At 44.4% G+C, this 12,053-nt stretch overlaps 1 protein-coding gene across 1 annotated transcript in view; it reads left to right on the forward strand.

Annotated features, from left to right (window-relative positions):
* Positions 1-1,400: 1,400 nt before the first annotated feature.
* RAB37 (RAB37, member RAS oncogene family) overlaps positions 1,401-12,053 on the forward strand; it is an 87,059-nt gene continuing 76,406 nt past the window's right edge. The window contains exon 1 of the mRNA XM_084838009.1: positions 1,401-1,520. Within this exon, the coding sequence (XP_084694135.1) occupies positions 1,401-1,520 (120 nt within the window). The remainder of the gene's footprint in view (positions 1,521-12,053) is intronic.

Genomic DNA, 12,053 nt, shown 5'->3' on the forward strand with positions numbered 1-12,053 from the left:
CAAAACATCAAGCTGAAGAATATTACTTTAAAGACTGTGAGTCTTTGTTTAGGAATTTCCTAGTTATATGAGACGTTTGAACAGTGACAGCTTTTTTCTCTCTCGTCTGCATTGTGTTTAATAAAAATGAGGGTAATATAATATTCCAAAGCTTTGCTTCAGGTTATTTGGAAGAATTCCTGGAGCTGTATGAACTATCTTGAGTTGCCAGACTTTTAAAAAGTATTTTTAATTGTATATTTAAAGATACAATTATGTATCTTTATAATTGCATGTCCCACTGAGTACTCCAATATTTGAACTTAGAATGTCTGATGAAACTTCTCCATATCCACTTGCATCTGTTCTTGGTACCTAAACGGACCACTCAGGTAAGGATCTCCCTCCTTTCCCTTTGAAATGCAAACTGAAGAAAAGCTACAGGAAATGCTACAAGCACCCTCAAGGGATCATGTTTTCCTCCAGCAGCTGTCTTTTATTTTGAAATAGCTGGTACATCTCTTTCCAATCCCATATGGCCCTGCTCGCATGATGAATGAAGTCAGCTCTGTTCCCCTGAGCGTCTGAGAAGGGCCAGGAGTTATGTTTTGCTTTCCTGACAGAAGAAGCGATATTGAAAAGTGCTGGGGGCATGGGCTGATTTTACCAGATTTTATTCAATATAGGGAGGAAACACTATAGCTGAACATCCTCACACATGCTCACACCCCTTTTATTTACTCTGAAACCCGCGGTGATACGTTGGGAAGTTGCTGGCAGTGCCAGAAAAGGAACCAGGGGGCGGTGTGTGCCTCTGTGACGGAAGAGGAAAGACGGAGTGTTTGTTCAAGTTTGGAAAATTAAAGGGACAACGCCAGAAGCTTTATTGCAATGCCTTTATTTATGGTTTAAGTCTGCGGCCTGGGGCGCTGTCTCAGGTGCTGACCTCACAGCCTCCCAGGTGTTGCGAGCGCTGTCCTCGGTGCTGATCCGTGTTAGAAGGGCAGAGTTTGCAGAGGGGAGCGTTGTGCTGCAGAGTTCTCCGTGGTGCTGCTGAGCTGAGTGCAAGAGGTTTTTCGATCTCTCGGGCCGCGGGAGCTAGCCTTCGTGCCGAAAGCCTGTCCAGGCGATGCAGCCTTCTGGATCTCTAAAAGCTGCGAGGTTCTCGCTTGTTCAGCACCTTTTCAGCCCCTAGAAACCGAGCCCAGATCGTCAACAACACTCTCACCCCCTCCATCTCAGCTTGGTCCAGGATGAGCTCCCTTTAGATGCGTTTCATTCGCACCCTTTTCTCTCCAGCAGAGGAGGAAAATGTAGCAGGCTTGAGCGGAGGAAACCGTGGCTCTCCCTTGCTGCACTGAGGTCTGGCCCAGAGCCGGTGCTTTTATCACTGACGCAAGAAAATTTGTCTTGAGAAAGAAATGGAGACCTACTGGGGATATCAGAGCGGGGCTGGCAGCCCTTATGGCTACTCAGGCATGGGTGCCAATGGAGCTGGCATCCAGAGCAGCACTTACTACAATGAGGACCTTCTGCACAAGGTACCGACTTGCTCTCTCCGTGTGTGTCTGTGGGCATGGGGTGGGGGAGAGGGTTTGTGGGTGTCGGAGAGAGCACCAAGACGAACTAGATTTCACCTAAGAAACAATGCATGGCGCAACCTAAGCAAGGGACAGTGCACTTTTTGCAAAAGGGGGTGATGATGGAGACTTAGAACATCAGTTTCTTACATGATTCTATTATCTTTGTGGTTTACATATGATGTTTTACAAGTTGAATGTGTGGGGCAAACAAGTACCTCCTGAAACGGGTCCGCAGATCTCCTTAACCACGGCAATGTATTAAAAAATAATTAAAGGGAGGGAAGAAAGAGGTCCGTGTTGCAAGTCAAAAAAATTGATTCACTGCAATTGCATATACCTTTCGACCTGAAGGGAGGAGGAAACTTAAAACAAGAGCCAGAGAGTGGGGAGTGGAATCAACTATGGAAGTTTAGTCATGGAGGGGCCATAGCTCAATGGTAAAGCATGTAGAAGGTCCCTCGTTCAATCCTCAGCATTTCCAGTAGGGCTGGAAAAACTCCTCCTTGAAACCCTGGAAAGCTGCTGCCAGCCAGCGTCAACAATAGTAGAATTAATGGTCTGACTCTGTACAAGGCAGCTTCCTGTGTTCCTAATCATGATCTCCGCACTCTCTTAAAAGGGACCCCAATCCTAAACTTAACATCTTTTCATGAACTAGTTCCTTAACTATACAATATCTGCAATGTTCGCAAAGCCCAAAAGATGGCGAGAATGAGTTCTGGACGTGATGGGACATTAATGCCAGGATGTAGCTTATTTATAGAATCCCATGAAAAACAGCACTGCAAGAAACTTTCAATTTGCCAACAAATTATGGGGAATGGAACTGCTTGTGTCTACGACGCTGTTAACACAGTGCAGCTGTTGGACAGCAACTGCTAGAACCTTGTTTATTTCTAAGCAGTAATGGGGTAATTTGGAAAGGAGATACAGGCAGACACTGAATGTAAACAGAAATAGAGCATGTTTGCAAACAGACGCTAAGGGGTGTTTTTGGAAACTTGCCACATAAGCTGTGTTGTTCTGCCCTGCAAACAAAGTCTCTTGGGGAAAACCCTCTCTTATAGTGCCAGGGCAGCTTTTATTCTGGACTATAGAATTTCTATAACTCTCTAGCATCTCTGATTGCAGCCATAGGCTGCAATCCTCAAATAACCTGTTCCAAAAACTCTGATGATTCCACTGAATTTAATAATACTTCATTCATACTAATCCAGTTTAATTGGTTTGATGGCTGCAGATTTCAGTCTTGCGTGATTCTTGGTTAGGTATTAAGCTCTTACTTCCAAATGCTTTCATTTGTACCCATTTTCATCATTCTTATATATCTCAGAAGTGTGGCTCCTGCTTCTATATGATCAGCCCTTGGGAAGGAGTAATGCTGGTGTAGGTAGGAGCCACATCAGTATCATCCATAGGATTCACATGGTTCTAGTTCTAGGGGATATCACTACAGCAGCCTTCCCCAACCTGGTGCACTCCAGATGATTTTCACTGCAACTCCCATCCTTCACAGCCAACATGGACAATGGGGATTGGCCATGTTTTCTGAGAATGATAGGAATTGTAGTCTGACACATCTGGTAGGCAGCAGGTTGTAGAAGGTTGCACTACATTGTAGAACAGAAGAGGAGCCATGCTGGATCAGACCAAGTGTCCATCTAGTCCAGCATTCTGTTCACACTGTGGCCAACCAGCTGCCCACAGGAAATCCACAAGCAGGACATGAGTGCAACAGCACCCTCCCACACATGTTTCCCAGCAACTGCTGTACATAGGCATACTGCCTCTGGTACTGGAGGTAACACGTAGCCATCAGGACTACTTGCCATTGATAGCCTCCATGAATTTGTCCAATCCCCTTTTAAAGCCATCCAAAGTGGTGGCCATCACTACATCTTGTGGAAGTGAATTCCATAGTTTAGCTATGTGCTGTATGAAGGAGCACTTCCTTTTATCTGTCCTGCTTCTCCCACCAATCAGCTTCATGGGATGACCCCATTGGTGTTCTACTGTTAAGAAAGAAGGAGAAAAATGTCTCCCTATCCACTTTTTCCTCACTGTGCAAAATTTTGTACACCCCTACATGTCAGCTCTTTTCTAAATTAAACAGTCCCATGTGTTGTAAACTTTCCTCAGAGGAGAGTTGCTCCAGGCCCCTTCATCACTTTAGTTGCTCTTTTCGCACTTTTCCCAACTCGACAATATCCTCTTTTAGGTGAATTTTTTTTTTTTTTTTAGCTGACTGTGTGGCAGCAGCAACCTTTAAGGAGAGCTCAGAGTGGGTCTGCTTTGCATGCATAAGGCTCCAGGGAAAATGTACATGAGACTAACAGTGGTGATAGCTTATTCTTAAAATGAAGGGTTCCAGTTCTTAATATTTAATGAGCTTTCCTTCAGGCTGCGGTATTCCCTCTCACAGCCTTCCCCAACATGCACCCTCCAAATGTTTTGGATTTCCATTCTCATCAGCCCCAGCCAGCATGGCCAATGGTGAGGGGAGTTGTAGTCCAAAACAACTGGAGGGTACCAGGCTGGAGTGGGCTGCTCTATTGTATATGTAGCTGTCCAAAATGAGGGATCCTCAGTCAGGATCTTGTTTAGTGGATGGACTGCTGGCTAAGCCGTGTCTGCAAAAATCCACATAAAACTGCGTTTCTATTTTACAAATTCTATTTATTGGTATAACATTTTACTGAGTTTTTGTATAAACAAATTGGCTCTAGAAATCCCAGTGTTGGTACAGTTCTGTGATGTGTGAAATGCTATTAATATGTACATACCCGTGATTGTGTCTGCTCCCTGCCCTCACAGTTGCCTCTGCTTTTAGATGCCTTGAAATTTAGACATTGGCTACCATTAACATTTATTTGCTATGTGACATGTTCACTGACTTTTCCTGGGTTTCTTTCTGTCTAGGACAGAGACATCAGTGTTGTTTAATCCTTTGTTTGAAACTAACCAATAAAGATGGGGTTTAGATAAGCCAAACACTTCTCTTCTTGTTTCAAGGTGACTATATATTATCAGGAGAGGATAGGGCTGCACAACAGCTAAAGTGAAACCCCAGTGCAAATGTCTATGTTTATCTGGGCTTTTCTGGAAATTAGTTGTTGTCTTAACATTAAATTGCTTCCTTTTTGTTGTCTGGCTATCTTCTCTATTCTGGCTGCACTGGCCCTGTAAGTCTTGATATAAATGCATTTTTAAAGTCTGCAGCTTGTCAGACACAAGAACCGAACTCTCAAGGCTTTATTCATTCTCATTATCTCTCTCATTCTCTCTGTCTCTGTCTCTCATTCTCTCTCTCTCTCTCTCTCTCTCCCCCTCTGATGCTTCTACTGAGTGGAAGAACCAATAGTGTAGCTGTCAACTCATTATAACATTGGCAATATTCTCTGGACTAACTAGATGTGACATTCTGAGATCCATGTTCAGATCTCCTGGGGTTTTTAAAAATGTAAATACAGCTATTGGGATTATGTGCAGGAGGGTGGGGGTTACTCTTCACTCTTGCCCTCATTTCTCAATTTGACTTGCCTCCCTTCCCATGAAGGTCCTATTGCTGCACAGGGTTGTGTGTGGGGGAGGAATTACTAGTGCAGCTACTAACTCTCAGATCGAGCAAATAGCCCAGGGGCAAGGGGTTAAAAACCCCACCCCAGTGCTACAACCCCAATCCAAACTAAGTTCCCCTGTGGCTGCAATTACCATTACACCACCACCACCACTGTGAGCCAGTCATGGAGCTCCAATGTCCCATGTGGTTTGGCCCTCACTGAGATTATAAACATGTGTCTGGACTATACCATTTCAAACTTCAGGTGAAAGCTCACATGACCTGAATACTCCAACTCCATACAAAAAATAAACGAATGCATTCCTCCATGAATTAAAGTAGCTCATCAATGATGTTAGGGAGAAAGCTAGGCTAGAATTCTTCTCCCTGACATTTTCTCTGTGGAGGGTGTGTGTGTGTGTGTGTGTGTGTGTGTGTGTATGTATGTATCCATGCATGCATGCATGCATGTGTGTGTATGTATGTAGACTCCCTTGAAGTCTGTTGTGGCCATCATCTGGGAACCAGGAGGGCCAGATTTGGAGCCCAGGCCTAAGGTTCCCCACCCCTGCACTACACCCCCCACCCAGCAAAGGCGAAGTGCAGGCTGAAGGGGCAAGATTGCAGCTTGAGATCGATAGGCATATGGTCAAGGAACACTGAATTACTTTGAATGAGTTCAAATCTCCAGGGCCAGATGAACTGCATCCTAGGAACTGGCAGAAGAGCTCTCAGAACCGCTGTCTATTCTCTTTGAGAAATCATGGAGGATGGGGGAAGTGCCAGATGACTGGAGGAGGGCTAATGTTGTCCCTATCTTCAAAAAGGGCAAAAGGGAGGAACCTGGGAACTACAGACCAGTCAGTCTGACATCAATCCCTGGGAAAATTCTGGAGCAGATCATAAAGCAATCCATCTGGAAGCACCTTGACAACAATGCCGTGATTACTCGAAGCCAACATGGATTTGTCAAAAACAAGTCCTGCCAGACAAATCTGATCTCATTTTTTGATCAAGTAACCTCCCTTGTGGACCATGGGAATGCAGTAGACATCATATACCTCAACTTCAGCAAAGCTTTTGACAAAGTGCCCCATGATATCCTGATGAGCAAACTAGCTCAGAGTGGGCTAGATGAAACAACGATCTGGTGGATCCACAGTTGGCTACAAAATCGGACTAAAGAGTGCTTATCAATGGGACCTTCTCAAACTGGGGAGAGGTAACGAGTGGGGTACCGCAGGGCTCAGTCCTGGGCCCAGTGCTCTTCAACATTTGTATTAATGACTTGGAGGAGGAGGTGCAGGGATTGCTGATCAGATTTGCAGATGACACAAAATTGGGCGGGATAGCTAATACCCTGGAAGACAGAAACAAAATTCAAAGTGATCTTGATAGACTGGAGCGCTGGGCAGAAAACAACAGAATGACGTTTAATAGGGATAAATGCCAAGGTCTGCACCTAGGAAAAAGAAACCAAATGCACAGTTACAAGATGGGGGATATGTGGCTCAACAACACGACAAGCAAGAAGGATCTTGGAATTGTTGTAGATCATAGGCTGAATATGAGCCAACAATGTGATGTGGCTGCAAAAAATGATCAGAGGACTGGAAACAAAGCCCTATGAGGAGAGACTGAAAGAACTGGGCATGTTTAGCCTTGAGAAGAGAAGACTGAGGGGAGATATGTTAGCACTCTTCAAGTACTTGAAAGGTTGTCACAGAGAAGAAGGCCAGGATCTCTTCTTGATCATCCCAGAGTGCAGGACACGGAATAATAGGCTCAAGTTACAGGAAGCCAGATTCCGGCTGAATATCAGGAAAAACTTCCTGACTGTTAGAGCAATACGACAATGGAACCAATTCCCTAGGGAGGTGGTGGGCTCTCCCACACTGGAGGCGTTCAAGATGAGGCTGGACAGCCATCTGTCAGGGATGCGCTGACTTGGATTCCTGCATTGAGCAGGGGGTTGGACTTGATGGCCTCGTAGGCCCCTTCCAACCCTACTATTCTATGATTCTATGATTCTATGATTCTATGATTCTATGATTCTATGATTCTATGATTCTATGATTCTATGATTCTATGATTCTATGATTCTATGATTCTATGAAAAGGGCATATGAAAATACCCTTAGTCATGCAAAAGTCTTTCTAATATTGAACTTGGCAAATGGATTCTGAACAGGAAGAAACTGATTTCAATTGCTTTACCAGTCCATTATCCCTTTGCTAGTAGTAGCAGTCCCTGCAGTCTTATTGAGGAGGGTGGCTTGCATTTCAAGCTGTGGAAGAAGAATTTCTGAGATGGAAAAGCCTTTAGAGTGCCTCCCTCCCCCCATCTTTGAATGACTTTTCACTTTCAGTAATTAACAGGATATTCAATTTTAATTGCTGTTGAAGATCTCGCTGAGCAAAGCTGGTATTCTATTGATTGTGGAGCATAGAATCTGGCCCTGGCATAACTAACTCTACCACTGTGGAGGACTCCTCATGTAGAAGTGAACTGAGAAAAAGAGGCACTTAATTAGACTGAAAACTCATTCTGGAGATTCTGCTGTAGGCTGCTTGCTAAGATTTTCTTCTTTTTTTGTATTTCTGCAAACCTCACCAAATGGCTGAGAGAAATGCCCCATTTCATAGGTCAAATGGTAACTGGCATACTTCCAGATGGCAGCTTCCTCAGTGAAGCATCAACCAATGCAGGAAGTGGATCTGGAAATACCTAGTAGCAGATGGCTGCCACCATTACTGGCTTAGTGCCCTAGGAACTAGTGCACCTGTGCCAGAATAGCCAGCCCATTTGGACTAGGAGTGATCGGTGTGGGGATCGGCACAGTCACCATTTGGATTGTGAGTGTCAGGACCATGACTTCCTGCATCTGACACTTGCAAGCCCTTAAATCCATATTAGGCTAAGTCAGGCCTGGTGCATATGTTGCACATGAGTTCTAAATGCTAGTGTCTGCGTACCATTGAGAGCAATGCTATGGTTGGATCGTAGTAGAGAAAATGAATATTTACAATGATGACACAACATTGCAAACTTCCCAGGCCTCTGGATCTAAAGTGCAGCAGTTTTCTATCCAGTACCATAGAACTCTGGAATGACAAGACTCGTGCTCTCTGGGAATTGACTGAATATAAACACAGCTGCTCTCAGTTGTTTCTCCCATTCAGAACATTCCAGTAGGCTCTGTATCAGCAAAGCATTAGCTCCCATTGACAGACCTCATCTGCATATCCTTGGCTATTAGGATTCCTGGTCAAGTCCAAAACTATAGCCAGGTATTGCCTTCAGGCAAAGCCATAGTGATTGGCCTACTGTGATTACTATTCACAGTAATCAGCAGGCAACCCCATAACAACACTATACCAAAAGATAGTTTCTAATCTGGCAGCAATGCAGAATTTGCATTTTGATATCAGATGTTTATTGTCAAAGTATGCATCTGTGAAACTGAGACCAGGGAAGACCATGAATGGACATCCATGGCTGGATGTCAAACAACCTGACCTATAATCCAATCAAGCTGGAAAACTTGGAGTTAACAATTCTACTCTTGAGTTATCCAGGCTTGAGTGATGATAGGATTGCTATTTAATCCCTTAATGGTGGTGTAACTTTAAGTCTATGTAAGTGCTACACCAGATCAACAAGCATGGCATAAGAGGAGGGGAAATGGGCAGATATGGGAATATGCTGGGGGAAGATCCGATGAATGACCAGCATAGTCTGAAGCCTTTCCTCCCCCAGGACTAGATTCCACCTTTCCCACCAGCATAAAACTGCATGTACAGTCACAAAGAGTCGGACACGACTTAATGACTGAACAACAACAACAACAACAACATAATGTCTTTTGTTAGTAAAGACACACCAAGGCAAGTAAAGACACACCCAGGTTAGTAAAGACACACCTGTCCTGCACACCCCACCCCCCCTATATCCCCTCACTACCCCAGCCATATTTGGAGGCTAGGGTTCTGACCAGGGCCAGCCCAAGACAGTTTGCTGCCTGAAGCAAAGGATGAGATGGCACTCTTCGTCCCACTTATAGAAACTGACCAGACAGGCAGTTGAGTCTTATTTTCACACTGGTGGTGGAACAACATCCTTTACTACACCTGAGGGCAGCAGGTTAGCTTCAGGGTACAGGACAGGCTGCCCAGAACACACAGCTCTAACCTCCAACAGAGAAGGCCAGGGGGCTGCCTCCACTGCCCCCTCCACACCACCCACCTTCTGCTGCCTGAGGCAACTACATCACTTTGCCTAATGGTAGGGCCAGCCCTGATTCTGACTAACACAAGGGCCAGTTGGAGAACTACACTAAAGCTATAGACATCCTGGCAAGAAATTATGTCATCTTATATATGACGCTGTGCAACACGCTGTGACACCCCATGTCTATAGGTTTTATAGTATAGGACAATGAACGCACATGTGCATTCAAGGCTGTGATTTGCTCACCTGTATTCCAAAGTGCAACCATTCTGGAACGGTTATATCACATGACTTTTCTGAATGTGTCGATCAGCTGTAAGTGCTTGGCACTGGATCAATTCCTTACCTACAGTTTTTCCAGTCATGGAATCCATATTAGTACATCCTCATAGGTATATCATATAGATTAAATAACTAATGTAGTCTAAGTGTTATGAAGATAGGGGAAGGCAAAAATATATCACGCATTAAGACTTATATAGGTCCCCAAAGGGAGAGGGAAGTGAGTGCAAAGAAGGCAAAACATTGTGTTGGGACAGGTTTAAGAGAATGATGTATAGCAGCTCAGTGCCAGAGGCTGAGGTTGTGTGAGCATCAGCCTTCCTCATACTGGGGAAGCCATCTTGTAGAAGCCTGATCCAAAGTCTAGCTGTAGCGGATGCAGAAAACAGATCTGCTTTTAGGTAATGAAGCCTTAAGATATCGAGCTACACAGGTTTCCTTGCCTTACTGACAGCAGAGGTATTCTGCACTTAAAAATGGAATGGCCTGCACAGAAGCTGTGTCCATTTCAAAATACATGGATAACTTCTAAGACCAGTAGCAGTTTCAACCCTGCAATTTTAAAGTAAGTAACCCTACAGTGCTCAAAGCATTTAGGCTTGTATCCAATGTTCGTCCTAGTCAGAGTAGACTCATTGAAATGAATGGGTCTTAAATCAGACTAACATTGGATACAACCCTTAATCTGTAGTAGGCTTGCTGAGTCACACTCATTAGTGCCCTTAAATGAACAGCTCTTGCATCAGGCATCCATGTATGGGGATAATACTGGCCTAACTTCCTGGGTTGTTGTGAGAATCACTGATATAATGTACGTGAAGCTCTTTGAGCTCTTAAAAGTGCTACATAATTATTTATTCATCTTGCGTAGTGATGATGGTCATTTACATAAAATGTGAATTGTACAAGAATGTAATGGGAAGAGTTTGCACTTTATGAGACCTGCAACCAGAAAATGGCTCCTTTTCACATCCATGAGAGTCTTACTTAAATCTGGAGCATCCATTTGTGAAGGTTTGAGGCTTACTGAGGCAAAGGGGGAGAAGGTCAGGTTTAGAGGCCTGGGTTTTTTGTTAGGAGGAGGTATCCCTGAGAGGAGTAGCTTCATTTCCCCAGTTAAGTTTCAGTTTCATTTCCCCAGTTAAGTTTCATTTCTCCAGGTTGGAAACAATATTTTCAGTTTTGATGGAGGAGGGTATAAAAAAAAGCGAGAGAGCCAGTAAGAGCAGAGTTGGGGAGACCAGAGCCTGAAGAGGGAGCAGGAAGAAGCAGCCTGGAGAAGTCTAAGTACAGCTAGGGTAAAGGAACTTGCGTTTTGCAACTTCTATTTTCTTTTAAGGGCTTTTGTATCCCTCAGCTCTATTGTGTAAATACCTTTAGTTGTGATTTGCTTGCTTTAATTTACCAGTAAACTGTTGTGGTTAAACCCTGTGTGTCTGGGGTGTCAATCACCCCACATCTACAGCCTAAACCCCATGTTACTGGGAAGGGGAAGTTTAAAAGAAGGGAGGTGGGACTGTTAAGGAGGCAAGAGATCCTTAAGGAGTTGCTCAGGGGATCCAGGTCATAAGGGGAACTCTGACAGACACTGATCCCGTTTCAGCTCTGCAGCTGCCTATTGGCTATTGCTGCTGCTGAGACCATCCCCAATTTCAGTGTGGTGCAGCTGGTAGGCATTTTCCTAGTCTTGCGGGGGGGGGGGTTGCTAGGGAGCTGGATGTGCTTCCCATATGTATGGATCTGGAAAAGTTCAGCAAAGGCTGATGAACAGACCAGAAGAGCAAAGGTGACATCATGATGTGAAATCAGACATGACATCACCCTGCCTGGCATCTGGAATAAAAGAGGAGCTGAATGGCCTGGGGTCAGGGAGACTCAATAAGAAGGAAATGGACAAGGTAGCTGGTTTTCCTCCACAAGGCAGAAAAGCACCTTTGAGAAATTATGCAGCTAATAACAACCTGTTAGTAACCTCCTCCTCCAAATGGATTGTAGGGAAAACTTCTTGCAATCAAAATGTTCTGTCCTGAGATCTTGGCTTTCCTTTCACTGCAGGGCAATCTCATACCCTGTTGGGAGGCTAAGGATATGGGTTATATGATGGCAATATGCTACAGACAGGGAAATTCCAAAATGGAGAGAGGAAAACCACTTGCTCTAATTAGCATCAGAAGCTGGTAACATCTCATAGCCTTTATGTTCTGACTTCGTCCATAATCAGTTACTCAGGCTGTTTTCCATCCATTCAAATTTACACCTTCTGGGAACATACTGTCACAGAGGTGACAATTCTTCAATATGCAAACTCAAGAGTTTGTGTTAACTAAAGTAGGGATGTGCAAATCAGCAAAACCTGAGCTCATCTAGGGACTCCAGAATCCACCTCGAAGCTCATTCTGACTTGTGTCTGTATCAGACC

Source organism: Heloderma suspectum, chromosome 2, assembly GCF_057233095.1.
Source record: "Heloderma suspectum isolate Gila_16-S chromosome 2, 16-S_ref, whole genome shotgun sequence".
NCBI classification, from domain to species: Eukaryota; Metazoa; Chordata; class Lepidosauria; order Squamata; family Helodermatidae; genus Heloderma; species Heloderma suspectum.